Source organism: Mesoplodon densirostris, chromosome 7 (genome assembly GCF_025265405.1).
Source record: "Mesoplodon densirostris isolate mMesDen1 chromosome 7, mMesDen1 primary haplotype, whole genome shotgun sequence".
Lineage (NCBI taxonomy): Eukaryota > Metazoa > Chordata > Mammalia > Artiodactyla > Ziphiidae > Mesoplodon > Mesoplodon densirostris.
The window spans coordinates 58,229,929-58,255,833 of NC_082667.1; the positions used below are offsets into that span (position 1 = coordinate 58,229,929).

General features: G+C 41.5%; 2 protein-coding genes across 7 annotated transcripts in view; one reads left to right on the forward strand and one right to left on the reverse strand.

The window, feature by feature from the left end:
* Window positions 1-658, forward strand: part of XRRA1 (X-ray radiation resistance associated 1) — an 89,739-nt gene extending 89,081 nt beyond the window's left edge. For all 6 annotated transcript variants that reach the window (XM_060104929.1, XM_060104926.1, XM_060104928.1 and 3 more), the window contains one exon: window positions 61-658. In XM_060104929.1, the coding sequence (XP_059960912.1) occupies window positions 61-335 (275 nt within the window). In that variant the 3' untranslated portion in view covers window positions 336-658. The remainder of the gene's footprint in view (window positions 1-60) is intronic.
* An 827-nt stretch (window positions 659-1,485) lies between these two features.
* RNF169 (ring finger protein 169) overlaps window positions 1,486-25,905 on the reverse strand; it is an 86,745-nt gene continuing 62,325 nt past the window's right edge. The window contains exons 5-6 of the mRNA XM_060104932.1: window positions 9,940-10,039; window positions 1,486-9,489 (exon numbers count right to left, since the gene is read on the reverse strand). Coding sequence (XP_059960915.1) covers window positions 8,305-9,489; window positions 9,940-10,039 — 1,285 coding nt within the window. The 3' untranslated portion in view covers window positions 1,486-8,304. The remainder of the gene's footprint in view (window positions 9,490-9,939; window positions 10,040-25,905) is intronic.

Genomic DNA, 25,905 nt, shown 5'->3' on the forward strand with positions numbered 1-25,905 from the left:
CTTTAGGCTAGGTGGGACCCAGGGTGACCTTGGTGCCCCTCCCGGCTTTTCTCCCTGCAGGAGCTGTCCTGTGCCAGCAGACAGAGCAGCGGCTGGTGAACCAGAAGCAGTACCTGGAGGCCAAAAGGCTGCTGAAGGAGTTTCGTGCACAGTACCGGCGGCTGGTGCGCTGCTCACTGCGGTCAGTGTTCGGGGCCACAGCACCACCCCACGTCCCGCCGGCATTGAGCGAGGGCCAGCCTAAGAAGTTCAGCCGCTTCCTCGAGTTAGGCCGCTTCCTCGAGTTCATGGATGAGTTCTGCCAGGAGCCCACGGCCAGTGACTCGAAAGGCTAGGGCTGCGCACGGGGCCATGTGCGCCACCCATCCTGCGCCCCACACCCTCCACAAGGGCTCCATGCCCTTGACCGCTCCTTGGGATGGGTGTGGGCCTCCGAGCTCTGCTCAGCTTCACTCGCCGGCCGCTGTGAGTGGGGAGCTCGTCAGGACCTCCCCGCCCTGGGCCGGGCAGGAACCGGCACCTGGCCCGACAGCAATAAAGAGTGGGTGCATAGAGCAAGGTAGACCTCATGCCTTTTTGGAGCCTAGGCCAGGTTGTCGCACTGGGGAAAGAAACCTCAGCTGATGCGCATCCCTAGAGTCCTGTGGGAAAACTGCCTGAGTCACACAGAGTGATAACAGTGTTATCCCACAGAGCTGGGATAAGCACTAGGACAGAAAACAGGTCGATGAAACAAAGAAACAGCACAGAATCTAAAGCTCAGAGAAGTTAACTAACGTGCCCACAGCCACTAGTTAGTGAGTGAGTGTGTGTGTGTGTGTGTGCGCACGCGTGTGCATTGGGAGCAGGGCGGGTACAAAACTCGGGCCTCAAGGCCCCCAAAAGCATCTAGGCTTTCTCTGTTGGGCAGCTTTTTCCACCTTGAGGGCAAATGTGGGGAGAGGGAAGAGAGAGAGGATTGGGAATTTCCTTATTAGATGGCCATGACCACAAAATTGGGACAAGTTGAGGGGAGGGCTTACATGGAGTTTCCCAAGGTTTTCTAATCCAGGACATATGCAAATACAGTGGGATGTGGCTCTAAAACAGACCCTGGGACTGTGCAAGGTCAACCTGGACTCAGGTTAAGTAAGCTAGTTCTAGCCAAAGCAGCCTATGGGGTTGCCCCATTCTTATGAATGCATAGTAGTCAGCACCTACTATAGAGGAGGATCAGGAGAAGGCCACTGGGGCTGAATTCCAGAGATGTGCATTTGGATGAGTTCTGCCAGGGTGCTGGGTGTGACCTAGTCACCTGGGCAATGATTTCTCCTAAGACTGCTTTCCTGGAGGTGCCTACAATTCAGACCTGGGGAGCAGGCCTGCAGTTCCCAGGGTCCAGGAAGCAGTGGCATAAGGATTAAGGACCCACAGCAAGGCACAAACTCCCACAACCTAAGGTGCAATTAAGGCGATTATAGAAATACAGTCTTGTAGCCACAGGTCTGTGGTGCAGTATCTGGTGTATTTCAAGTGTGAGACTATTAGGACACAAGTGTTCGCATATTATCACACTCAACCAACCACAGCCACATACATATGGCCAGTTACATATTTACACCAAGCTGTGGTCACACCAGACACACATATTCAAGTTCAGACAGTCACATACATGATCACATACAGTCCCATACACATATCAAGTTACAAAGTCAGTTACATCTCACTCATTCACACAGGCACCTGGACAGATTCAGGTAATAAACACAGTGCTACCCTCAGCAGCACTCATGTGCTGGGGCATGTTGCTGTCTTACCACATTGGGTCTCCTAGGCCCAAGATCATCCTTCCGCTAATGTTAGGAAGGAGAATCCACCCCAACATTCACACTGTAAACCTCACTAGGTTCAAGTTCGAGAGATTTGGAATGCTCCCTTCAGCCAGAAACACTATCAAACAATAAGCTCTCAGGCCTGAAAGGCTCCTGGGAACATCCTATCCCAGCCTCAAGGCAGGAAGCCTCTTGCAATCTCCCCAGCAGATCATTCAGCTCCTGCTTGCACATCTAGTGACAGGGCGCTCATTCCCTACAAAGGCTGTCCCTTCCTTTGTTGGGAAAACTATTGGATGGCTCTAGCCATTGGACTAAGCATCTGCCTAAGTCCCTCAGTAGTCCTAACTCTGCTTTTGGGCCCAGAGTATATCTGCTCTCTCTGCCCAGCCAGGCTGGCCCTTTACCAATATGAGACTATCCTGAAGAGGCTATACCTATCTAGGCCAGACGCTCCTAACTTTCTCAGTTATTCCACATGGGATACCATCTGAATAAATTGGTTCTCCTATCATTCTGAACAACGAAGCAAGACATTCCAACACAGGGCATCTCCCAGAGCAAAGATCGCACCAAAACTCAAACACACATAGTCTAAGCTCAGCTCAGATTTGCCTGAGACTGCTCTCCAGAGATAAGACTGACTAGAAACAGAACATTCATGAGTTTGCTTTACTGTTTTCTCAACTTGGGCCTCTCCTCAACCTGGCAAGCCTGCACTGAAGAATGCACTTTGGTATTGTTTAAACAACACATCATCCCATTTGATCCCTTAGCAGAAGCATCCCTGACAGGGCACGCCTGTTCTGAGTCCTCTGTCTTTGTCAAAAAGCTCCTTGTGATGAGCTGGAGAGGAGGCAGCCAGCAATGGCAGTGGCAAAGGTCTGGGCCCCTTCTGCAATCTAATGCAGACAGCAGGTTGAATGAAACCAAAATCCAAACCATTTTCTGTTTCTAGGTTGGAGGGGATAAGGCCCTAAGGACAGCTGTTTATACGAAGAACTAAGGGTAAATGGTACATCAGTCACACACAGACAAAAAAATCCATTAGTTGGCATTTAAGATAATCATTTTCTTTTACATAGTTACCCATTCTCATTAGGACTTGAAGGTTCTGCTGGAGGTTAAGGGTTGAACCCACTGAGGGAAAGCCCTGCTCCTACTGTTGGCACAGCTCGGAGAGGGGGCAGGGCCAACAAGGGAGAATCTGCTGCCGCCGTCTGGAGCCGGGCCCCAAAGCTGCTCCTGAGCTCTCAGGGTTTGATCTTTGAAGAGTACATTCCCTGTTTCTACCCCTTATTAAATGAGAGGAAAGGAAGAACAAGAAGCCTGGCCTTACCCTGGCTTTGTCCAACTAGTTCTTTTTTTTTTTTGCGGTACGTGGGCCTCTCACTGTTGTGGCCTCTCCCGCTGCGGAGCACAGGCTCCGGACGCGCAGGCTCAGCGGCCATGGCTCACAGGCCCAGCCGCTCCGTGGCACGTGGGATCTTCCCGGACCGGGGCACGAACCCGCGTCCCCTGCATCGACAGACGGACTCTCAACCACTGCGCCACCAGGGAAGCCCTGTCCAACTAGTTCTTGACTTAAGATACCAGAAAAGGTAGAAAGGGAGCCTGCCCCCAGTTTGAGGTTGCCTCCCACAATTACTGAGACAAGGCATTAAGGAAGCATTTTCTCACAAAGCAAAATGTGTAAATATTTTTCTTAGGAAAAAAAATATAATACATAGAACAATGTGCACATTCAGTCTTGGCACTTTTCCTTCATCCAATTTAACCAATTTCTAAACTGGCGACTTCTGTATATATTCACTGTGGATAATGTGTAAAGATGCATTTCTGGATCATCTTTAGAGGAAAGTCTATTCAGCATCCTCTTCCTAGAATCCCACCCCCACCCCTCAAAAACAAAAAAAAAGCAGACCTGCTTTCTCATTGAGTCACAAGAATTCATAAACAGCTATACTCACTTCTAAAAGCCAAGTCAAAAGACCAATCTGGGTTGATAAGGAAAAGGCTGGCTGAGAAAAATTAAGTCCCTAAGGAGTTCTTGATTTTCAAAGAAAAGTAAAGGGTTGGTTGGGTTCTAATCCTTGGTAGTTAAAATGACAGCTATTCCAATCAAAATATATCACTTCCCAAGATTTCACATTCACGTTACTCTCACTATGGGGTTTTTTTCCCTGCCTGGGTGTGTATTAAGGGGATATGGGTACATTTTAATTCTAACTGAAAAAAGCAGGAAGAAAAAACAAAACAGTCATTCGGGTGCCCCCTTCATTAGGAGACTGTATGTGTGTAACTTAGAGGACTATCCACTCAGACCCTAGACAACTGCAGTACAAACATGACACACAGGGCACTGAACCTCAAGTTCCTCATTTCTTAAAAAAAAGGGCACCAGGGGGTATAGTTTGACTTGGATAATTCCCATGCCCATTCCAGCTACATAACGTTGTATGATTATGATCCAGCCTTCATTTTTCTTCCCTTCCTCACCTGCTCGCCTTCCATCTCGATGGAAAGCCACGCAGGAAAAAGGAAAAGGAATCCCAAGTTGCTGCCAGCTCTGGTGAGAGGTCTGGTTGGGGAAGAGGTTAGTAGGTTACTAAGTTGAGAGTGAGCCTCCTCTGACCATGTCAGTGATCCACAACCTTCCTCATTTCTTGGGGCTTTATGCTAAAAGCAGCTCCTAAAGAGATGCTATTGTCCTATAATCACCGGAGGAGAAGAATCATTCTCCACTGGTAAAATTACTTAAGAAATGGAGAGCAGTATTGCAATCAAATTCACAAATACTGATGGGGGTATGTAAAATGTTCAAGGGTGCTGGACAGTACCTTGAATGGGCCATCCAAGATCATCACTATGGTCTTTCATGAAACCATTAACGAGCTCTGCAGCCACACATGCATTCAAACACATTCCAGTAGACACTGAGCTCATCAAGAGCAGGACTGTCCTTTCCATCTTTATATCCATGACTTTGCACAGGGTTGGCACAAGTTCGAAGCTCAGGAAATATCTGTCAAATGGAATAAAAAGGACAAATGGCACAGCCTTCGGTCATCAGCTTCAGCAGTCAAGCACAATGGCAGCTTTCCATCTTAGTTTGTCTGTTTGTAATAACATAGCAATTAATTAAGCAGCTTTAATCTCTTAAGGGCATTTTTCTTTAAGAGAAAATGAACAAAAAAACACAGAAAGCATTCATCACCAGTGCTTCCTCCAGGCAAAAATTTAAAGATTAAATTTAAAAAAATAAATGAAGCCACTTAAAAAAGGTTTTCCTGGGAAGCTTCAGCCAAGAAGAAGCCTTCTAAAAAGAGGCAATTACATGAAAGGGGCCAGGGGCTAGATACATAATCCCCAGATTTGACATTAACCCAACAGGCCCAGGTGACTTCTTTCAGCAGATACAATCAACGGATCATGAACATGTTCCCAAAGTATCTTTCCCACTTGATAAAAAAAAAGGGCTGAGAGCCCCCTTCTTAGGGCATTACATTTCTTGGATTTCCCATCAGAATGACCTCTACTCTCCAACCTCTCACAACTTCCCCTTTAATAAGAAAAAACAAAGCATATACACAAGGAACAGAGTTAGAAGAACATGGGAAATTTCTATGGTGAATCAGATTCCAGTGATTTGTGAGAAATGTTTGTTTTCTGAGATAGTGTATCTTTCATTCTAGCTCACAAACCCTCCCCATCATTGTTTTCCTTCATCTTTTTCTCCAAAGAATTCACGTCAACAACTCCATTTGTGACCAACTTCACAATCAAGCAACAGGAGAGGGAAATTTTCCAGAAAGAAGTGTTCAGGTTTTAGTTAAGTATGGGAAGCATCTTAAAATACAGATAATACCTTAGTGGTTTTACCCTTCTCCAAAGCCAAGCAGATTAAAGATTAAGCCTCCTCCCTCCTTAACCTAAACTGCTTTGTCTATATTCGAAGGACTGCTGCTCAGCTGGAAGTTTGGAAACAACTGTCAATACCATTCGAGGTTCCACAGTAGGTGGTCGGTAAGCTGGATCCAGCTTTTGGAATATTTGCCTAACAAGAAATTTTCACTCTGCACCTGATGCTAAAACTTGTTGCTACTGCTAAGCAATTTCTTAAAATGAAAGTATTATTTTGGGGAAATACTTAAAATATATATCTTTTCTATTAAAAATATTTATCTTTTTTCCAAAAACAAAAATCAGTTCCAACTGAAGTGTTTTTCAAATGATTGAAGGTATAGAAAAAGGTGACAAGTGGAAAAATAAGTGTCTTTGCTACTACCAATGAGACTAGCCTTCCAATAACATTTACTAAGATCGAAAAGGAACTCCATGAAATGGCAGTAACTGCTGTCTTCTCTGAGGGCATTTAGTAAGTCACCCTCCCTGTCTCCACAAACCAGTGCCAGCTTTTCTATCTTGGGCACCAATATGCCCTCCAGCAGCCTTTGGAGGGCGTATGTTGCTGGTAGGACCTAAAACTGAAGTGGTATGAATATAAAGTACTGATGTATATTTTCTAAACAAACGTCTGCACGGGTGCACGCACAAACACACAGAACACAGAATACATACATTCAGGAAAGTGACACTCCCCACCAAAGTAGTCACTGAGGAGGTTCCACATTATCTCAGTGATTACCAAAATACTTAAGACATCTCTGGAACTCCTCTTTGGGAACTGTTTATGAGCTGCCCAAGAAAACGGCTCTGACTGCTTTACAGATGCACCTCATTTCTGACTCCAAACCCTCTAGGTAACCTACCTTCTCTTCCAGAAGCTTCAAATAGCTTCTGACTAGTTTCAAACTAAAATTCTCTTTCCTATAACCCCAAAGATTAAAGATTTGCCGAGAAGAAGGGAGGCAAATCTCCTGAGAAGAAGCAAAAGTAGGTGATATAGTAAATCCTTTGTGATCTTGATAAGTGAGTCGTTCTGGATCTTAGCTTCTGCCTTAGTAAGAGGAGGAAGTTGGAATAGATGACCATTAACGTCCTCTGCAGTTCGAACATTAGATGTCTAGATGTCTCTAGACTTTGAGGACAGTTCCAGAGATGTTTTCACCAATGGCAACATCATTGGAAAAACTGCAGCATCCTGCTGAGGCCACCTGAGGGGAACAACATACATTGGGATAAATAAGATCTGAAAGGTTTGTTAAAATGCCAGTCACATGACTTTATAGTAACAGCTCATACATGCACAGGGAATGCCAGGCCACCTGAGATTCCCTAAAATCATATCTTAATCCCTACTCTCAATGAGCCCAGATGGGCAGAAGCACCAAGCACCACCAGAGATGCAAAAGACACATGGTGTCAGCTGCTAAGGAAAATAAACCCCAAAGGTCCATGGGACTGAATTTACCAGCTGCATCCAGCTAGATTCCTTGTTTCCACAGTAGGGAGTTTCAGTATTGTTCTTGCCTGACTTCTGGGCAAATTTTTTGGATTTTAGATCAACACTGCAGATAACTCTTGGCCATATGGAGAGTAACAATGAAGTCCAATCGTAGTTTATCTAACAGAGTGGAACCCCAGGAAAACAGAGGGCTGTACACTGTAGGGATGGGGATAATTGCACAGTATATGTTTACACTTCCAGTCAATCTCAATTATCTGCATGTGGATTTTGCACAATCAACATTCAAAGCCCAGCTAGCTTTCTCTAGGCTCCCCTGGTACGTACGTCCTTGGATCGCTGTCCATTATGGCAACCTCTTAAGTGTGGGAAATCCATGGGATTTGTCGTTGGGAGACCCAGCAGTCAGTCTGGGCTACGCCCTTAGTAGTTGAGAGAACCTGAACATCTGCACTGCAGTTTCATCATCTAAAAATGGGACTAATACCACTTACATGTTAGGTCTCCTGAAAAGACCAAATTAAACAATGACTATGAATGTGGTCTGTCAACTATATAGCATTAATCAAATGTTATTTTTTAAACAAGGAATGTAAATTAACTTTTGTAGAAGCATAAAAACTGATTTAATTAGGAATATTTACTTGCAGCAAGGGTAAGAAGGGGGAACATAATCTTTTTGGATCTGTCAAAGAACTACACTGTTCCACTTCTTTGAAAAAAGATGGAACTAATTTTTATCTGCATGGCTGATTTAAAACAACACCTACTGAAGGAAGTCAGGAGGTCTGTCAGTTTGAAAAGGTGTGTCCCCTCTTCCTCTACCATTTCTAACCCCGCCATTGTGCTCCTGAATCTCACCCCAAGTAGGGGCTGCCAGATTTGGCCCAGACACCCTAAGGGGTGGGTTACTTAGTGGGTGAGGAGCGCTTCTGGCCCGGGTCACAGGGAGGCAAAGATGCAGCTTCCTTGGATATATACACTACAAAGGCCCGAGACCTCTCAGAATCATGCTAGACAGTGTTTTGCCATTAAAAGAAACCCAAAGTGAGAACACTCATTTCTTCAGGGTAAATGATCAAGCCCAAAGACCTCTGAAAAATAGGTAACACTGCTCATCAGGTGCTACTTGGCCCCAGCCATGCTACTGGACCGCAAGAGGTACTGATCCACGCTTCCTTTTCGCCGACTCACAGTCCGCCTCTCATTGTCAAATATGCGCTGCAACTGCAGAGCGAGCTGCCGGTCCTCTTCCTCTTGCTGCAATTTCTGCTCCATCTCTCGCAGTACTGGGTCTGCTGGGGCCAGACCCACCTCACCACCGCTTTGTCGCAGTTTCTTAAGGGAGCCATTTTGTTCCAAGTGCTTGGTCTTACAGCGTCTTTTCCTGCCCCGACGCAAGGAAGGAAGCGGCTCCTCACCTAGGCTGTCTGCCAGAACACCATTAGGCAGATCAAAATGATTCACTGTCTTCAGCTGTTTCTTTGTTTTGAGGACCCCGCCCAAAACACTGTTTTTAGGTAGCACTGAATTAACTGCTGAGATTTTCATAGTTGTTGTTATACAGGTTTTATCTAACTTGGCATCTGGGGATGACCCTGACCCTTCAAACTGCTCTCTCTCCAAAGAAGTCCCACTGGCTCCCACTTTGAGTTCTGAAGAACAGCAGGTTTCTAATGGGATCTCAGTGCTCCTTTTACTGTCACTGCCCTGCTCTGCTTTTGTCTGGCTAACAGAGGGGAAATAATCAAGGTCAGTGGGGGTAGGTCCTGTATACTCAGAGAGTACTTGCCCACTGGACAGTCTTGTATTTAAAGCCAGAAGTGGCTTCTCCTTGCTAGAATGGGTAACTTCAGTGACGAGTAAGTCTTCCCCTGTTTCTGGAGCCAGGGAGGTGAGGGTGGCTTTCGAAAGGGTCTTTTTGATCTGTCGCTCCTGAAAGATCTGTTCCCACTTTTTGAGGATCCGTGGACTGGCCTCATAAGAAGTCTGCTTCTGCAGGCTTCTGTTTAGGTTGCGGGGTGTTGATTTGATGATGAGGGGACTCAGTACACGGCCATCAGGGAGTCTCTTGGGAGGAGTACATGGTGAGCAGACAATGGGCTTGAAATGGTTTAGTTCTTCGGAGATGCTGTCGTTGCTCTCAGGGCTGATGGAGCGCTCTGGCTTATGCAAGGAAGCCAAGGATGAGAGGGAGCTGAAGGGCAGACGCTTTTCAATGGTTAAGTCAGGGGCCGAGAGGCAGCGGTTGTTTTGGGTGGACAAGAGGACACCAATGATAGGGTTGGAGGCTGGGGTCATGGTTGTGACCTGAAAGAGATTTAAAAGATTACAGATACATACATACATATACATATTTTTTTTCTTCGTAATTCCTTCTTGATGGTAGAGGGATAGAGAGGAAAAGGGTAAGAAAAGGGATAAAGGGTCATATGAACCTAAAAAATGTGGACAATCCCTAACCTAGAATGCACCCACCATTTGCAGAAATTCCTACATACTTGAAACAATTAATGAAATTGAAAATTCTGGGGAAAAAAAACTCATCCAGAACTTTTAAGAAGGTTCTTCTAGTGGCCCTCATTCCACTCCTCTGGCTACTAATTCAAACTCTCTTCCTTCACATGTATTTTATAAAATTCTCCAACATAATTAGTATGCCTAGGACCCATTCTGCCTCTTCTCATCTGGAACAGTTTCTCCTGTGGCCGTGCGCAGGACGGGACTGGAGAGCCCCGGAAGCCTGTGTCTGAGGTCTACCTTGGCTTTGCTGGTTGGGGCTGCTCTCAGTCTGCCCTTCACTCTGTCCTGACCAGTGTCACTGCAGCTCTGACTCCTTTCCATCTTGGAATTTAGGTTCCTAAAAGAGAATAAATAAAAGACAAGTAGTCAAAAGTAGCCCATGATTGCTAAGGAAAAAGAATGACAATGTCTTCTGTGCTTTCAAAGTCACGCAGCTACAATAGAAAATGAATTCATTTATTAACAAAATACATTCTAAGAACAAATCCTGTCCAAAGAGAGAGGGAGTTCTCCAGAGAGGACATCTGGTTTAAGCCTTTGTTTCCAAACTCAGATCCTGCCTAAGTAACGCAAGACCAATGGCTATTTCACTCATGCTTAGAGAGATGTAGGGACACCTCACCTTCCTGAATAGGGTGGATACAGTATTAAATCACCTTTACAAACAATACATTTTTTTCCTTTGATTAGGCCCAAACCTCTCCTCAAGCAATCTAAATCAGCCATGAAACAAATATTTAAGTACTTATAAAATGCATAGCAATGCACTAGATTCCTATGCAAGGAGTAAAATTAAATATAGTCTCTCCCTTAATCCATTACATTTGAGCTTCCAGAGGCCTACATCCTTTGGAATTAAGAGGTTTCATGACTTTTCTTTTTTTGTCTTATGCATGCATTACATTATGACTTCACAATGCAAACCAAAAACCAAAGCACCTGTATTATAACATTAATCTTACTGTGTAAGAATTATGTACAGATGACTGTCACCTGCCCCAGAGACTGTAAGTAGGGATTCTTGACTATCTTATTACTCACCTTTGTTTTCTACTCTCCAACTCTTGCCTAATACACGTCTGGTGAGACTAATGCTTTTACAAATGTTTGCAAGAGATATTTTACCTGTGATACAACTCTACTCTATAAGCATTTAACATACACTTACTATATGCCAGTCACTGATGAGCACTATCTGGGCACTGGAAATACAGAAAAGAATGAGGTACAGTCTAGGTCTTCAAGGAATCAGAGTCCAGTGAAGCAGACAAATAATTCAATACAATACAGTGAAATGGTACAACAAAAAAATTATGCCTAAGAATGGCATAAAAGGGTTGTTAATTACCTGGGATGGAGTGAGAGCAGGGTTGCAAAAGCCTTTCTATGGCATATGTATTTTGAAGGATAAATAAGAATTTGCCAGAAGGCAAGATGGACATATAGCCATGTAGAGGATCCCAAACAGAAATTATTTCCTTGAGTGATTCTATTTAGCTCTGAAATGGAATAATCATATCTACTCTTTGGAGCAAAAGATTTAAAATTTTACTATGCCAGATTAGTTCAGAGAAAACTTATAAAGGAGGTAATAAGGTACATTCCCAGAGTTCCTCTCCTCTCCCTACATCTCTAGTGAAGGCCTAGCCTACCTATTCCAGCATTTCTGTGTTATTCCTCCCATTCAAACCCCTCTCATCCTATGTCTCATAGCCACATCACCTTGCTAGATGGCTCCAATCTGATGGAACTAATCTATGCTATGGTATTAATAGGAGAAAATGATGGCCAACCTGTATCACATGTTTGCATTTTACCAAGAAAATGCAACACTGAACCAAAAAATAAAAATAACGTGAGAGTTGTACCATCTAGTGGGAGGTATATTTTGGAGCAAGAAGGAAACTTCAACATTACCCTATAAAGGCAGCTGCTTACAAGTCAGCTTGGTTTGTATTTTACCTAGAATAATACTGAAATTCATTTGCATTCCCAGAACTCACACAAACTGTCAGTGGTGCAAGTTACCCAAAAGTAAACTGTACAGTATATTAAAATGCTGGGGTGAATAACATTTACTTTGGGTCAAGAGGAATGGATATAGAGCTGAAAGAGATAGCATTACTATGTCAAATATGTGACTTGTTTCGCATGATTCCATTGGAGAAACAAGTACAAACTTAAAGGAAAAGATTTCCTGATCAACATAAGGAAGAACTTTATAACTTTCAATAGTAAGAGCAGTTCAATGATATCTGCTTTGGGAAGTACTAAGCTCCATGTCATTAGAGGTGTTCAAACTGAGGCTGGATCTATACTTTAACAAACATTCCAAAATTTAAAATTAGCTTAATATATATACTTCTTTAAAAACAAGCTATGCATCCATTTTGTCAGCAATAACAGTCAAATTTAAAGACACTGGCGACATGCCCAAGTTATCTGATGTACAAATGACAACTACTTGTTGCTGGGGAGAACTTCTTAACATGCCCTCTAAACTCTGTTTTGGTGAAAGAAAAGGCCCAGGGAAGACACTCACACTTGCAGCACTCAAGCACACAACAAAGACACCTAAATAGTTTCTGACAATCTAAAATCTTTTTGGTAAACCTCAGTATGGCTGAAACTGCCATTGTCTCTTCCATTCATTTGATCAGCAGACTTTACTGAGCACCAACTCTGTGCAAAGCACTTGAGACAGGTTGATGAAAAGATAATTTTGACCCACAGAAGCATCCAGTCACTGAAGTTCACCACAACATACCACAAAAGGGCTATAAGAGAGCAGTAATTATACAACTAAACTCTTCAAGTGTTTTCTTTTAAAAAGTTTCATAGTTTTCTCTCTTACAATTAGGTATCTAAACCAGTTTGACTTGATTTTTGTACATGGTGTGAAGTTGGAGTCCAACTTCATTCTTTAGCATGTGGATATCCAGTAGTCTCAGCACCATATGTGAAGAGACTCTTCTTTCCTCCACTGAATGGTCTTGGCACCATTACTAACAATCAACTGACCACAGATGTATGGGTTTATTTCTGGACTCTCAATTCTATTCCACTGATTGATATATCTTCCCTTATTTCAGAACCATACTATTGATTTCTGTAGCTTTGCAGTAAGTTTTGAAAGCAGGAAGTGTGAGTCCTCCACCTTTGTTCTTTTTCAGGATTGTTTTAGCTATTTGGGATCCTTTGCAATTCCATATGTGAATTTCAGGGTCAGCTTATTCATTTCTGTGAAAAAAGAGATTGGAATTTTAAAAAGTATTGAAATGAATGTGTAAAAAACAAATTGGGAAGTATTGCCATATTAACAATATTGTCTTCTAATCCATGAGCACAGAAAATCTTTTCATTTCTTAAAGTCTTCTTTAATTTCTTTCAACAATGTTTTATAGTTTTTAGTGTACATGTCTTGCACCTCCTTGGTTAAATTTATTCATAACTATTCTGGGTTTTTGTTTTTGGTTTTTTGAATTTTATTTATTTTTTTATACAGCAGGTTCTTATTAGTCATCAATTTTATACACATCAGTGTATATATGTCAATCCCAATAGCCAAATTCATCACACCATCACCCCCACCACCCCCCGCTGCTTTCCCCCCTTGGTGTCCATACGTTTGTTCTCTACATCTGTGTCTCTATTTCTGCCCTGCAAACTGGTTCATCTGTACCATTTTTCTAGGTTCCACATATATGTGTTAATATACAATATTTGTTTTTCTCTTTCTGGCTTACTTCGCTCTGTATGACAGTCTCTAGATCCATCCACGTCTCTACAAATGACCCAATTTCGTTCCTTTTTATGGCTGAGTAACATTCCATTGTATATATGTACCACAACTTCTTTATCCATTCATCTGTCGATGGGCATTTAGGTTGCTTCCATGACCTGGCTATTGTAAATAGTGCTGCAATGAACATTAGGGTGCATGTGTCTTTTTGAATTATAGTTTTCTCTGGGTATATGCCCAGTAGTGGGATTGCTGGATCATATGGTAATTCAATTTTTCGTTCTTTAAGGAACATCCATACTGTTCTCCATAGTGGCTGTATCTATTTACACCCACCAACAGTGCAAGAGGGTTCCCATTTCTCCACACCCTCTCCAGCATTTGTTGTTTGTAGATTTTCTGATGATGCCCATTCTAATGGGTGTGAGGTGATACCTCATTGTAGTTTTCATTTGCATTTCTCTAATAATTAGTGATGTTGAGCAGCTTTTCATGTGCTTCTTGGCCATCTGTATGTCTTCTTTGAACAAATGTCTATTTAGGTCTTCCGCCCATTTTTGGATTGGGTTGCTTGTTCTTTTAATATTGACCTGCATGAGCTGTTTATATATTTTGGAGATTAATCCTTTGTCCATTGATTCGTTTGCAAATATTTTCTCCCATTCTGAGGGTTGTCTTTTTGTCTTGTTTGTAGTTTCCTTTGCTGTGCAAAAGCTTTGAAGTTTCATTAGGTCCCATTTGTTTATTTTTGTTTTTATTTCCATTACTCTAGGAGGTGGATCAAAAAAGATCTTGCTGTGATTTATGTCAAAGAGTGTTCTTCCTATGTTTTCCTCTAAGAATTTTATAGGGTCCGGTCTTACATTTAGGTCTCTAATCCATTCTGAGTTTATTTTTGTGTATGGTGTTAGGGAGTGTTCTAATTTCATTCTTTTACGTGTAGCTGTCCAGTTTTCCCAGCACCACTTATTGAAGAGACTGCCTTTTCTCCATTGTATATCCTTGCCTCCTTTTCATAGATTAGTTGACCATAGGTGCGTGGGTTTATCTCTGGGATTTCTATCCTGTTCCATTGATCTATATTTCTGTTTTTGTGCCAGTACCATATTGTCTTGATTACTGTAGTTTTGTAGTATAGTCTGAAGTCAGGGAATGTGATCCCTCCAGCTCCGTTTTTTTCCCTCAAGATGGCTTTGGCTATTCGGGGTCTTTTGTGTTTCCATACAAATTTTAAGATTTTTTGTTCTAGTTCTGTAAAAAATGCCATTGGTAATTTGATAGGGATTGCATTGAATCTGTAGATTGCTTTGGATAGTATAGTCATTTTCACAATATTGATTCTTCCAATCCAAGAACATGGTATATCTCTCCATCTGTTCATATCATCTTTAATTTCTTTCATCAGTGTCGTATAGTTTTCTGCATACAGGTCTTTTTTCTCCCTAGGTAGGTTTATTCCTAGGTATTTTATTCTTTTTGTTGCAGTGGTAAATGGGAGTGTTTCCTTAATTTCTCTTTCAGGTTTTTCATCATTTGTGTATAGGAATGCAAGAGATTTCTGTGCATTAATTTTGTATCCTGAAACTTTACCACATTCATGGATTAGCTCTAGTAGTTTTCTGGTGGCATCTTTAGGATTCTCTATGTATAGTATCATGTCATCTGCAAACAGTGACAGTTTTACTTCTTCTTTTCCAATTTGTATTTCTTTTTCTTCTCTGATTGCCGTGGCTAGGACTTCCAAAACTACATTGAATAATAGTGGTGAGAGTGGACATCTTTGTCTTGTTCCTGATCTTAGGGGAAATGCTTTCAATTTTTCACCATTGAGAATGATGTTTACTGTGGGTTTGTCATATATGGCCTTTATTATGTTGAGATAGGTTCCCTCAATGCCCATTTTCTGGAGTTTTTACCATAAATGGGTGTTGAATTTTGTCAAAAGCTTTTTCTGCCTCTATTGAGATGATCATATGATATTTGTTCTTCAATTTGTTAATATGGTTTATCACACTGATTGATTTACATATATTGAAGAATCCTTGCATCCCTGGGATAAATCCCACTTGATCATGGTGTATGATCCATTTAACGTGTTGTTGGATTCTGTTTGCTAGTATTTTGTTGAGGATTTTTGCATCTATATTCATCAGGGATATTGGTCTGTAATTTTCTTTTTTTTGTAGTATCTTTGTCTGGTTTTGGTATCAGGGTGATGGTGCCCTCATAGAATGAGTTTGGGAGTGTTCCTTCCTCCACAGTTTTTTGGAAGAGTTTGAGAAGGATGGGTGTTAGCTATTCTCTAAATGTTTGATAGAATTCACCTGTGAAGCCATCTGGTCCTGGACTTCTGTTTGTTGGAAGATTTTTAATCACAGTTTCAATTTCATTACTTGTGATTGGTCTGCTCATATTTCCTATTTCTTCTTCGCTCAGTCTCGGAAGGATGTGCATTTCTAAGAATTTGTCCATTTCTTCCAGGTTGTCCATTTCATTGGCATAGAGTTGCTTGTAGTAGTCTCTTAGGATGCTTTGTATTTCTGCCATGCCTTCTCCCTTTTCTCCCTTTTCATTTCTAATTTTATTAATTTGAGTCCTCTCCCTCTTTTTCTTGATGAGTCTGGCTAATGGTTTATCAATTTTGTTTATTTTCTCAAAGAACTAGCTTTTAGTTGTATTGATCCTTGCTATTGTTTTCTTTGTTTCTATTTCATTTATTTCTGCTCTGATCTTTATGATTTCTTTCCTTCTGCTAACTTTGGGTTTTGTTTGTTCTTCTTTCTCTAGTTCCTTTAGGTGTAAGGTTAGATTGTTTATTTGAGATTTTTCTTGTTTCTTGAGGTAGGTTTGTATAGCTATAAACTTCCCTCTTACAACCGCTTTTGCTGCATCCCATAGGTTTTGGATCATCGTGTTTTCATTGTCATTTGTCTCTAGGTATTTTTTGATTTCCTCTTTGATTTTTTCAGTGGTCTCTTGGTTATTTAGTAACGTATTGTTTAGCCTCCATGTGTTTGTGTTTTTTACGTTTTTTTTCCCCTGTGATTCATTTCTAATTTCATAGCATTGTGCTCAGAAAAGATACTTGATATGATTTCAATTTTCTTAAATTTACTGTGGCTTGATCTGTGACCCAAGACATGATCTATCCTGGAGAATGTTCCATGAGCACTTGAGAAGAAAGTGTAATCTGCTGTTTGGGGATGGAATGTCCTATAAACATCAATTAAATCTATCTGGTCTAGTGTGTCATTTAAAGCTTCTGTTTCCTTATTTTCATTTTGGATGATTTATCCATTGGTGTAAGTGAGGTGTTAAAGTCCCCCACTATTACTGTGTTACTGTCGATTTCCTCTTTTAGAGCTGTTAGCAGTTGCCGTATGTATTGAGGTGCTCCTATGTTGGGTGCATATATATTTATAATTGTTATATCTTCTTCTTGGATTGATCCCTTGATCATTATGTAGTGTCCTCCCGTGTCTCTTGTAACATTCTTTATTTTAAAGTCTATTTTATCTGATATGAGTATTGCTACTCCAGCTTTCTTTTGATTTCCATTTGCATGGAATATCTTTTTCCATCCCCTCACTTTCAGTCTGTATGTGTCCCTACATCTGAAGTGGGTCTCTTGTAGACAGCATATATATGGGTCTTGTTTTTGTAACCATTCATCAAGCCTGTGTCTTTTGGTTGGAGCATTTAATCCATTCACGTTTAAGGTAATTATTGATAAGTCTGTTTCTATGACCATTTTCTTAATATTTTGGGGTTTGTTTTTGTAGGTTATTTTCTTTTCTTGTGTTTCCCACTTAGAGGAGTTCCTGTAGCATTTGTTGTAGAGCTGGTTTGGTGGTGCTGAATTCTCTTAGCTTTTGCTTGTCTGTAAAGCTTTTGATTTCTCCATCAAATCTGAATGAGATCCTTGCTGGGTAGAGTAATCTTGGTTGTAGGTTCTTCCCTTTCATCACTTTAAGTATATCATGCCACTCCCTTCTGGCTTGTAGAGTTTCTGCTGAGAAATCAGCTGTTAACCTTATGGGAGTTCCCTTGTATGTTATTTGTCCTTTTTCCTTTGCTGCTTTCAATAATTTTTCTTTGTCTTTAATTTTTGCCAATTTGATTACTATGTGTCTTGGCATGTTTCTCCTTGGGTTTATTCTGTATGGGACTCTCTGCACTTCCTGGACTTGGGTGGCTATGTCCTTTCCCATGTTAGGGAAGTTTTCGACTATAACCTCTTCAAATATTTTCTCGGGTCCTTTCTCTCTGTCTTCTCCTTCTGGGACCCCTATAATGCGAATGTCGTTGCGTTTAATGTTGTCCCAGAGGTCTCTTAGGCTGTCTTCATTTCTTTTCATTGTTTTTTCTTTATTCTGTTCCGCAGCAGTGAATTCCACCATTCTGTCTTCCAGGTCATTTATCCGTTCTTCTGCCTCAGTTATTCTGCTATTGATTCCTTCTAGTGTAGTTTTCATTTCAGTTATTGTATTGCTCATCTCTGTTTCTTTGTTCTTTAATTCTTGTAGGTCTTTTTTTTTTTTTTTTTTTTTTGCGGTATGCGGGCCTCCCACTGTCGCGGCCTCCCCCGTTGCGGAGCACAGGCTCCGGACGCGCAGGCTCCGGACGCGCAGGCTCAGCGGCCATGGCCCACGGGCCCAGCCGCTCCGCGGCATATGGGATCCTCCCAGACCGGGGCACGAACCCGTATCCCCTGCACCGGCAGGCGGACTCTCAACCACTTGCGCCACCGGGGAGGCCCTTGTAGGTCTTTTTTAAACATTTCTTGAATCTTCTCGATCTTTGCCTGCATTCTTTTTCCGAGGTCCTGGATCATCTTCACTATCATTATTCTGAATTCTTTTTCTGGAAGGTTGCCTATCTCCACTTCATTTAGTTTTTTTTCTGGGGTTTTATCTTGTTCCTTCATCGGGTACATAGCCCTCTGTCTTTTCATCTTGTCTATCTTTCTGTGAATGTGGTTTTTGTTCCACAGGCTGCAGGACTGTAGCTCTTCTTTCTTCTGCTGTCTGCCCTCTGGTGGATGAGGCTATCTAAGAAGCTTGTGCAAGTCCACTCTATGACTTTTGATTGGAGAATTTAATCCATTTACATTTAGAGTGATTACTGATAGGTTAAGGATTTACTAATGCCATCTTAGTCATTGTTTTCTAGCTGTTTTGTAGTTCTCTTGTTCCTTAATTCCTCTCTTGTGGCCTTCCTTTGTGAATTGACTATATACTTACCTTTACCAGAGTGTTGTGTATTTTCATATGTTTTCATGTTACTAATTAGTATAATTTTGTTTCAGCCTGAAGAACTCCTTTCAGCATTTCTTGTAAGGCAGGTCTAGTGATGATGAACTCCCTCAGCTTTTGTGTCTGGGAAAGTCTTTACCTCTCCTTCATATATGAAGTGCAACTTTACTAGATAGAGTATTATGGCTGGCAGGTTTTTTTTTTTCCCTTTCAGTGCTCTGAATATATCATCCTACTCCTCTGGACTGTATCATTTCTGTTGGGAATTCTACTGATAGCTTTATGTGAATTCCCTTATAAGTTATAATCCTTTTCTCTTGCTGCTTTTAAGATGCTCACTTTGTCTTTTATATTTGACAGTTTTATCATAATGTGTCTGTTGAGCCATACCCTGTATGCATGCAAGCCCTGTACTTGCCCAGCCTCAAGACGGAAGAAAGAGCCCAGAGTCAGCAACAGAGACATCAATAGTTTAATGGGATTAAACAGGGACTCACATGTCTGAAGCAAGGTCCTGGAGTGACACCCCACTGTGTGCAGCAAACAGTGGGCAAGACATGGCAGTGGTCTTCACTACCAGGGGGAGAGGAAGGTTACCAGTTATAGGGGGAATTGATGTCAGGTTGGCTCATCAGTTACCAGGGAATGAACAGAGGAGCACGCCCCTTACTGCCCCTTTGATAAGCTATCATGGTGGAGATGTTCTGATCTAAAGATTAGAAAAATCACTAGATGGGGAGGGGGGAGGGGGTACAAGTATATAGGCATTTACTGATTAGGCTCTATGATTAAGAGGGAAGGTCAGTTATGTGAGTAGGGTGTAGGTGAAGCAGGGACTGGTTGAGCAGGCGATGTACAGAGAGCAAGAGAACAGCCATCTTAGGTGGCCTGATAATACAGTGTCTTGGAGAGAATGGCTTTAAGTTGAGTTTGTTTGGTAACCTATGAGCTTCACAAACTTAGATATCCAAATATCTCCCCAGATTTGAGAAGTTCTCAGCTCTTATTAATTAATTAATTTATTTTTACATCTTTATTGGAGTATAATTGCTTTACAGTGTTGTGTTAGTTTCTACTGTACAACAAAGTGAATCAGCTATACATATACATATATCCCCATATCTTGTAGCTCACTGAGCTTCCTTAAAACAGCTAATTTGAAGTCTTTGTTGGATAAATCACAGATCTCCATGTTTTTTGGGATCCAATACTGGAAGACTGTTGTGATCTTTTGATGCTGTCATGTTTCCTTGATTTTTCATGTTCCTTGATGTTTTGCATTGCTGTCCTCACATTTGAAATAGCAGTCACCTCCTCCAAACTTTACTAACTGCCTTCAGGAGAGAAAAACCTTCCAACAGCTCTGGTAGGGATGCTGGGATTTTCTCAGATCTTCTATGGATACACCAGCTCCTTGCTTTCTCCCTCTGTGGCAAAATTCTCAAGCTTGTATGCCTTCTCTTGATCCTCCAACACACCAGGCCGAAAGCTGACAGCCTCCATTTTGTTTTCCCAAGGGTGGCAATAAAGCTCATTTGTGGTCTCTCCCTTGCCCACAGATTCTAGCTGGCTTTCTACACATGCTTACTGGCCATTTGCCAAAACTCGCTCACTGCCACTGGGAGCATGCACAGGGAACTGGCCACAGGGTGGAAGCATGTGTGAATGAGGCATGTGGAGCGATGGGAGTGCCCTTGGGACAGTTGGGAGGATCCACAGGTGAGGCTTCCCCAGTGACTTGTGGGTGGAGTCTGTAATGTAGTTAGTAAGATCCTCATCCCTTTAATGCCCTCTGAGAGTCCTATCTGCTGCTTTCCCAGACTCTTCCTTCCCCTAGGTCATGTAGATCATGATTCAATACTCTGGTTGAGGCAGGAGAGAAATGGGAGAAGCCAGGTGTATACAGTTGGAGAAGCCAGGTGTTCACTCACACGCTCTTACTTTCTCCCACAGGGGCAATCACCAGCCAGGAAAATCTCTCTTGAACCTGAGTTCTGCTGCCCTGGGGTAGGGGTGATGCAGGTTAAGTCAAAGTGTTTCTCTCACCCTCTCTAATGCATCAAAGCTTGTACTTTTTTTCCTCCAATGGTGTGTTGGAATATAGATTCATAAAGGATATTGGTCTGTAGTTTTCTTTTCTTGTGATGTCTGCATATGGCTTTGGTATCAGGGTGATACTGGCTTCAAAGAATGAATGAATCGGGAAGTATTCACTCCTCTTCTAATTTTTGAAAGAGTTTGAGAAACATTCATGTTGATTCTTTTTTAAATGTTTGGTAGTAACACCAGTGAAGCCATCTGGTCCTGGGCTGTTCTTTGCCAGATGTGTTTTGATTACTGGTTCAACCTTTTCACTTGTTATAGGTCTATTCAGATTTTCAATTTCTTCTTGAATCAGTTATTTTGTTTCTAGCTAGGTATACAGTATTATTCAAGTCTTCTGTATCCTTTGTTTATCTTTCATCTGTATAGTCTACCCATCATTGAAAGTGGGTGTTAAAGTCTCCAACTATTAATATTAAAATGTCTATTATTCCCCTTAATTCTGCCAGTTTTTGCTTCACATATTTTATGGACCCATAATTAGGTGTACATGTGTTTACAGCTGTTATATCTTCTTTGCGGATTGACCCTTTTATAATTATACAATGCCTCTCTTTGTCTCTTGTAATAATTTTTGTCCTAAAGTCTATGTTGTCTCATATTGTATACCTATTCTAGTTCTCTTTTGGTCACTGTTTACATCTTTCACTTTCAACCTACTTCTGTCTCTGGATCTAAAGTGAGTCTCATCATATATTTGGACTATACTGTTTTTAAATCCATTCTGCCAATCTCTGCCTTTTAACTGGAGAGTTTAATTCATTTACATTTAATGTAATTACTGATAAGGAAGGACTTCTGCAATTTTTCTATGTATTATCTATATGTCTTGTACCTTCTTTTTTCCACAATGTCTCCATTAATACCTTCTTTTGTGTTAGATATCTCCTACTGTACCCTTTTGATTTCCTTCTTATTTCTTTAACTATGTAAGTTTTAGTTATTTTCTTAGTGGTTGCCCTAGGGAATTACAATTAACATCTTAATTGAAAACAATATATTTGAAATTAATACCAACTCAATTTCAATAGCATACATAAACTTTGTTCCTATATAACTATATTCCCCCAGTGTTGTTATTGTCACATGAAGAGTCACAAAAATCATGAATGTGAAAATATCGTGTAAACCATCAACATAATGTATAGATATTATTACTATAGTATTTGGTCAGGTTAAGAGGCTTCAGTGCAGTAAACTTGATAATGTTCCTAAGATTTAAGAGCTCAAACAATACCTTTGCTAAAAAATAGAGGAAGTAACTACTACTCCCACCTTTGTGCACATCCATTTCTATATTCCCAAACCCTCACACCTTGCCTGGCACATAATGGATATATTCAATAAATTTCTTATAAGTGAATAAAAATATATACAGAAATGCCTATGACATCCTTAAGGAAAGGAAAGAAAACTTCATCATTTATTAGGAATCTATTATCTGTCAGGCACTGTGTGTTTTAAATATACTGTACCTCATTTAATCCATATAGAAACCCTATAAATCAGCATCCTCAATTTACAGACAAAGAACTGAAGGAAGTGATTTTTCCAGGTCACACAGCTGAAGCCAAAGTTTAAATCTGTATCTCCAAGACTCTAAGGCCTGTGCTCTTTCTACCACAGCATACTGATCTTACATTCTACTCTACTCTGCCACAGAATAGACCCAGCACGTCTAGAGAAGTTCTCTCTTCCAAACACATAATGAAGTCATAAACAAGAGACAGCAGCATTGTCTGAAAGGCAACTAGCTTAAAATTTCCACTGCCAAGGGACCAGATGGTTTCTGGGATTTCTAGTTAAGCTAAAAATACCCACAACCACAATGCATCTGACTTACAAACAAAGAAAAGGAGGAGCAGCCAGTATAAACATGCAGCTGGAAAGCTAGAAGATTTAATGCTTATAAAGCACTGCTTAAAGGGTTTTCAAATGGTATTACATGATATAAAACATTAGATAGCTCATGTTATTAATTGCTCACTCATCACTCTCTCTGTCTCTCACATACCCATACCACATTAGTTTTTTAATCAAACTCTCAGGTCTGGCAGAGTTGAGTTCCACCAAGAAGCTGAAGGTTGGAGAGGATCCTCCTCCCAGCCCCTAGCCTGGGTGTGTGAGGCCTCCCACCACCACACACGTACTTGAATAAAAGCAGTAGCTTCCTTAGGCCTAGCTGTAGCTGCCACGCACCCAGAAATGGGTAAAATTTTGTTACAATCCTTCCCTTGTATATTTATTGTTGGGTTATCTGCCTTGTGTATACTAGCATTCTTTCTATTTTTTTTTTAACTAACTAACTAACTTATTTATTTATTTATGGCTGCATTGGGTCTTTGTTTCGGTGCATGGGCTTCTTATTGCGGTGGCTTCTCTTGTTGCGAAGCATGGGCCCTAGGCAGGCGGGCTTCGGTAGTTGTGGCACACGGGCTTCAGTACTTGTGGCTCACGGGCTCTAGAGCACAGGCTCAGTAGTTGTGGCGCACAGGCTTAGTTACTCTGCGGCATGTGGGATCTTCCTGGACCAGGGCTTGAACCCATGTCCGCTGCATTGGCCGGCGGATTCTTAACCACTGCGCCACCAGGGAAGTCCCTCTTTCTTTTTTTAAAGTGTAAAATTTAATGGTTTTTAGTATATTCACAGAGTTATTTAACCATCACCACAATTTTAAAACATTTCCATCACCTCATAAAGAAACCTCATACCCTTTAGCTATTACTCCTAAACCCCGCCTTCTCCTCCAGCCCTAAGCAACCACTGATCTACTTTCTGCCTCTACATATTTGCCTATTCTGGACATGCACTAGTATTTGTTTGCTGATGGATAGGAACATTGTTTCCACAGCTGTATTTCAAAAGGCCTAGAGTAATGCAAAAGGATTTGAGTCCCCTCAAACAACAGGATAACTGGACAGCTTCTTACCCACCTCTATACAATCTTGTATTTTTTTAGAACAAGGCGGTATAAATTATTTAAACAAACAGAAGGAAGGAAGCTTTCTGTTGTAAAGGTAGATCATTTCAAGACAAAGAGCTAAGCACAGAGCTTTCTGTCACAGGGTTCTGACAATGGTTTGCTAGAAAGAGCACAGGTTTGGAGTCAAGAGAGACCTGAGTTCCAATTCCATCTCTGTCACTCTACTCAGGTGAGAAGTTCTGGGGTGAGTTACTTAACCTCTTTGAACTGCATTTTCCTTAGCTGAAAAATGAGAATGTTATAAATCTTATAGGATTAATGTAAGAACTAAAGGAAATGAGGTATGTAAAGTACTGAACATGGCAGGAAGCCCTGGGGAAAAGCTAGTTCCCTGATGTTACCCATCACCATCCTGCCAGACTCCTCTGAAAACCACCAGTATATTCCTACTTTAGTATGGCAGAGAGATTACTGACACCTCTAAAACCTGCTCCTTAAATTCCACATCACTTCTCCTTAAGCTATCTTCCTTTTCCATCCATACTCCATACTCTTAACAAGATTTGTCCTCTTAACCAGCTCATCCACTTGATTTGCTTCTATTGTTTTATCCCTCCCCCAACACACACACACACACACGCACACACACACACACACGACCTGCCCCAGGCCATCATCAAGCCTTGTGGTTTCTTTTAAATCACTACCTCATTTTTCTCTCATAGTCTCCTTTCCCTCATGATTACTGTTTGGACTATTCCCCACACATAACTTGCTAAGTCTAATCCTGAGATTTTTACAGAACTCACTAACTGCCCTTACCCTTTCCTTTTCATGCCCTGGTCACATTTCCTCCACCTTTTAAAACCCTGCTCTAAGCCACTTCTAGACACTTCAGTTTTAGAGGTGAAAAGAATCTTAAGAAATCATTCCGGGAAATCCCCTGCCCAGCAATAGGTAGGGCATAACAACTTGCATTTTACATAAATGATACAGAAGGAGGTCAACTGATTTTACTCAAGCTCATACCACTACTTCCCTAAAACTCCCTAGACTGGCTTCTCCACCCTCACCTCTCTGGTTTGCCTCCTTTTATCAATTCTAAAGCTAGCCCTCCAGGGCTTCCCTGGTGGCACAGTGGTTAAGAATCTGCCTGCCAATGCAGGAGACACAGGTTCAAGCCCTGGTCCAGTAAGATCGCACATGCTGCGGAGCAACTAAGCCCGTGCGCCACAACTACTGAGCCTGTGCTCTAGAGCCCGCGAGCCACAATTACTGAAGCCCGCGTGCCTAGAGCCCACGCTCCACAACAGGAGAACCCACCGTGATGAGAAGTCTGTGTACCACAAGGAAGAGTAGCCCCCACTCGCTGCAACTAGAGAAAGCCCGTGCACAGCAACGAAGACCGAACACAGCCAAAAATAAAATAAATTAATTAAAAAATAATAAAGCTAGTCCTCCAGTATCACATCATTTATGTGTCTGGTATCTGTCTGCTGAAAGCATCTATATTTTCATTCGTTCATTTTAAAAAAGAGGAACAAGTCTGCATATTTTAATTCACTCCAACACTGGCTGGGCATGCAGTTAATATGACTGAGTCTGCAGTCAGTCTCTGTCTCTGTCTCTCCTTATACACACACCTTAGAGGAAGCACAGACACTTCAGGTCTCTTTTGCTGCACCCCACTCTGAACCACAGACTCAGGCTTAAAGTATTTGGACATTAGAAAACAAAATAATGTAGTTAATTTCTACTTAATTAAGGCTTAATTATTACTCAGTGTAACACAGATTTTTCTTTTACAGAATCTATAAAAAGGATCCTCATAAGCTACTGCTAATGTATTAAAGAGCTAAAGGCAACTTTACAGTATAAAAGTTTTATCAGTGTGGTCATTAGACTCCCCCTAAATCCCATATTAATCCAATGGAATCTAGTCTAAACAACAGCCACCAGACAATCTGTTTCCTCCACAGCTCCCAGAGTACTCCCTCCTAGAGACTCTGCAAGTTTGACAACTCTGAAAAAGCCCCCTTTAACCTACCCAAGGGCACAAGACCTATCTCATTAAACAATCCACAAGTATTTACTGAGCCTCTACTATGTGCCAGGCACTGTACTAAGTACTGTGAATACAATGGTAAACAAGATTTTTGTCCCTGCTTGCAAAGGATTT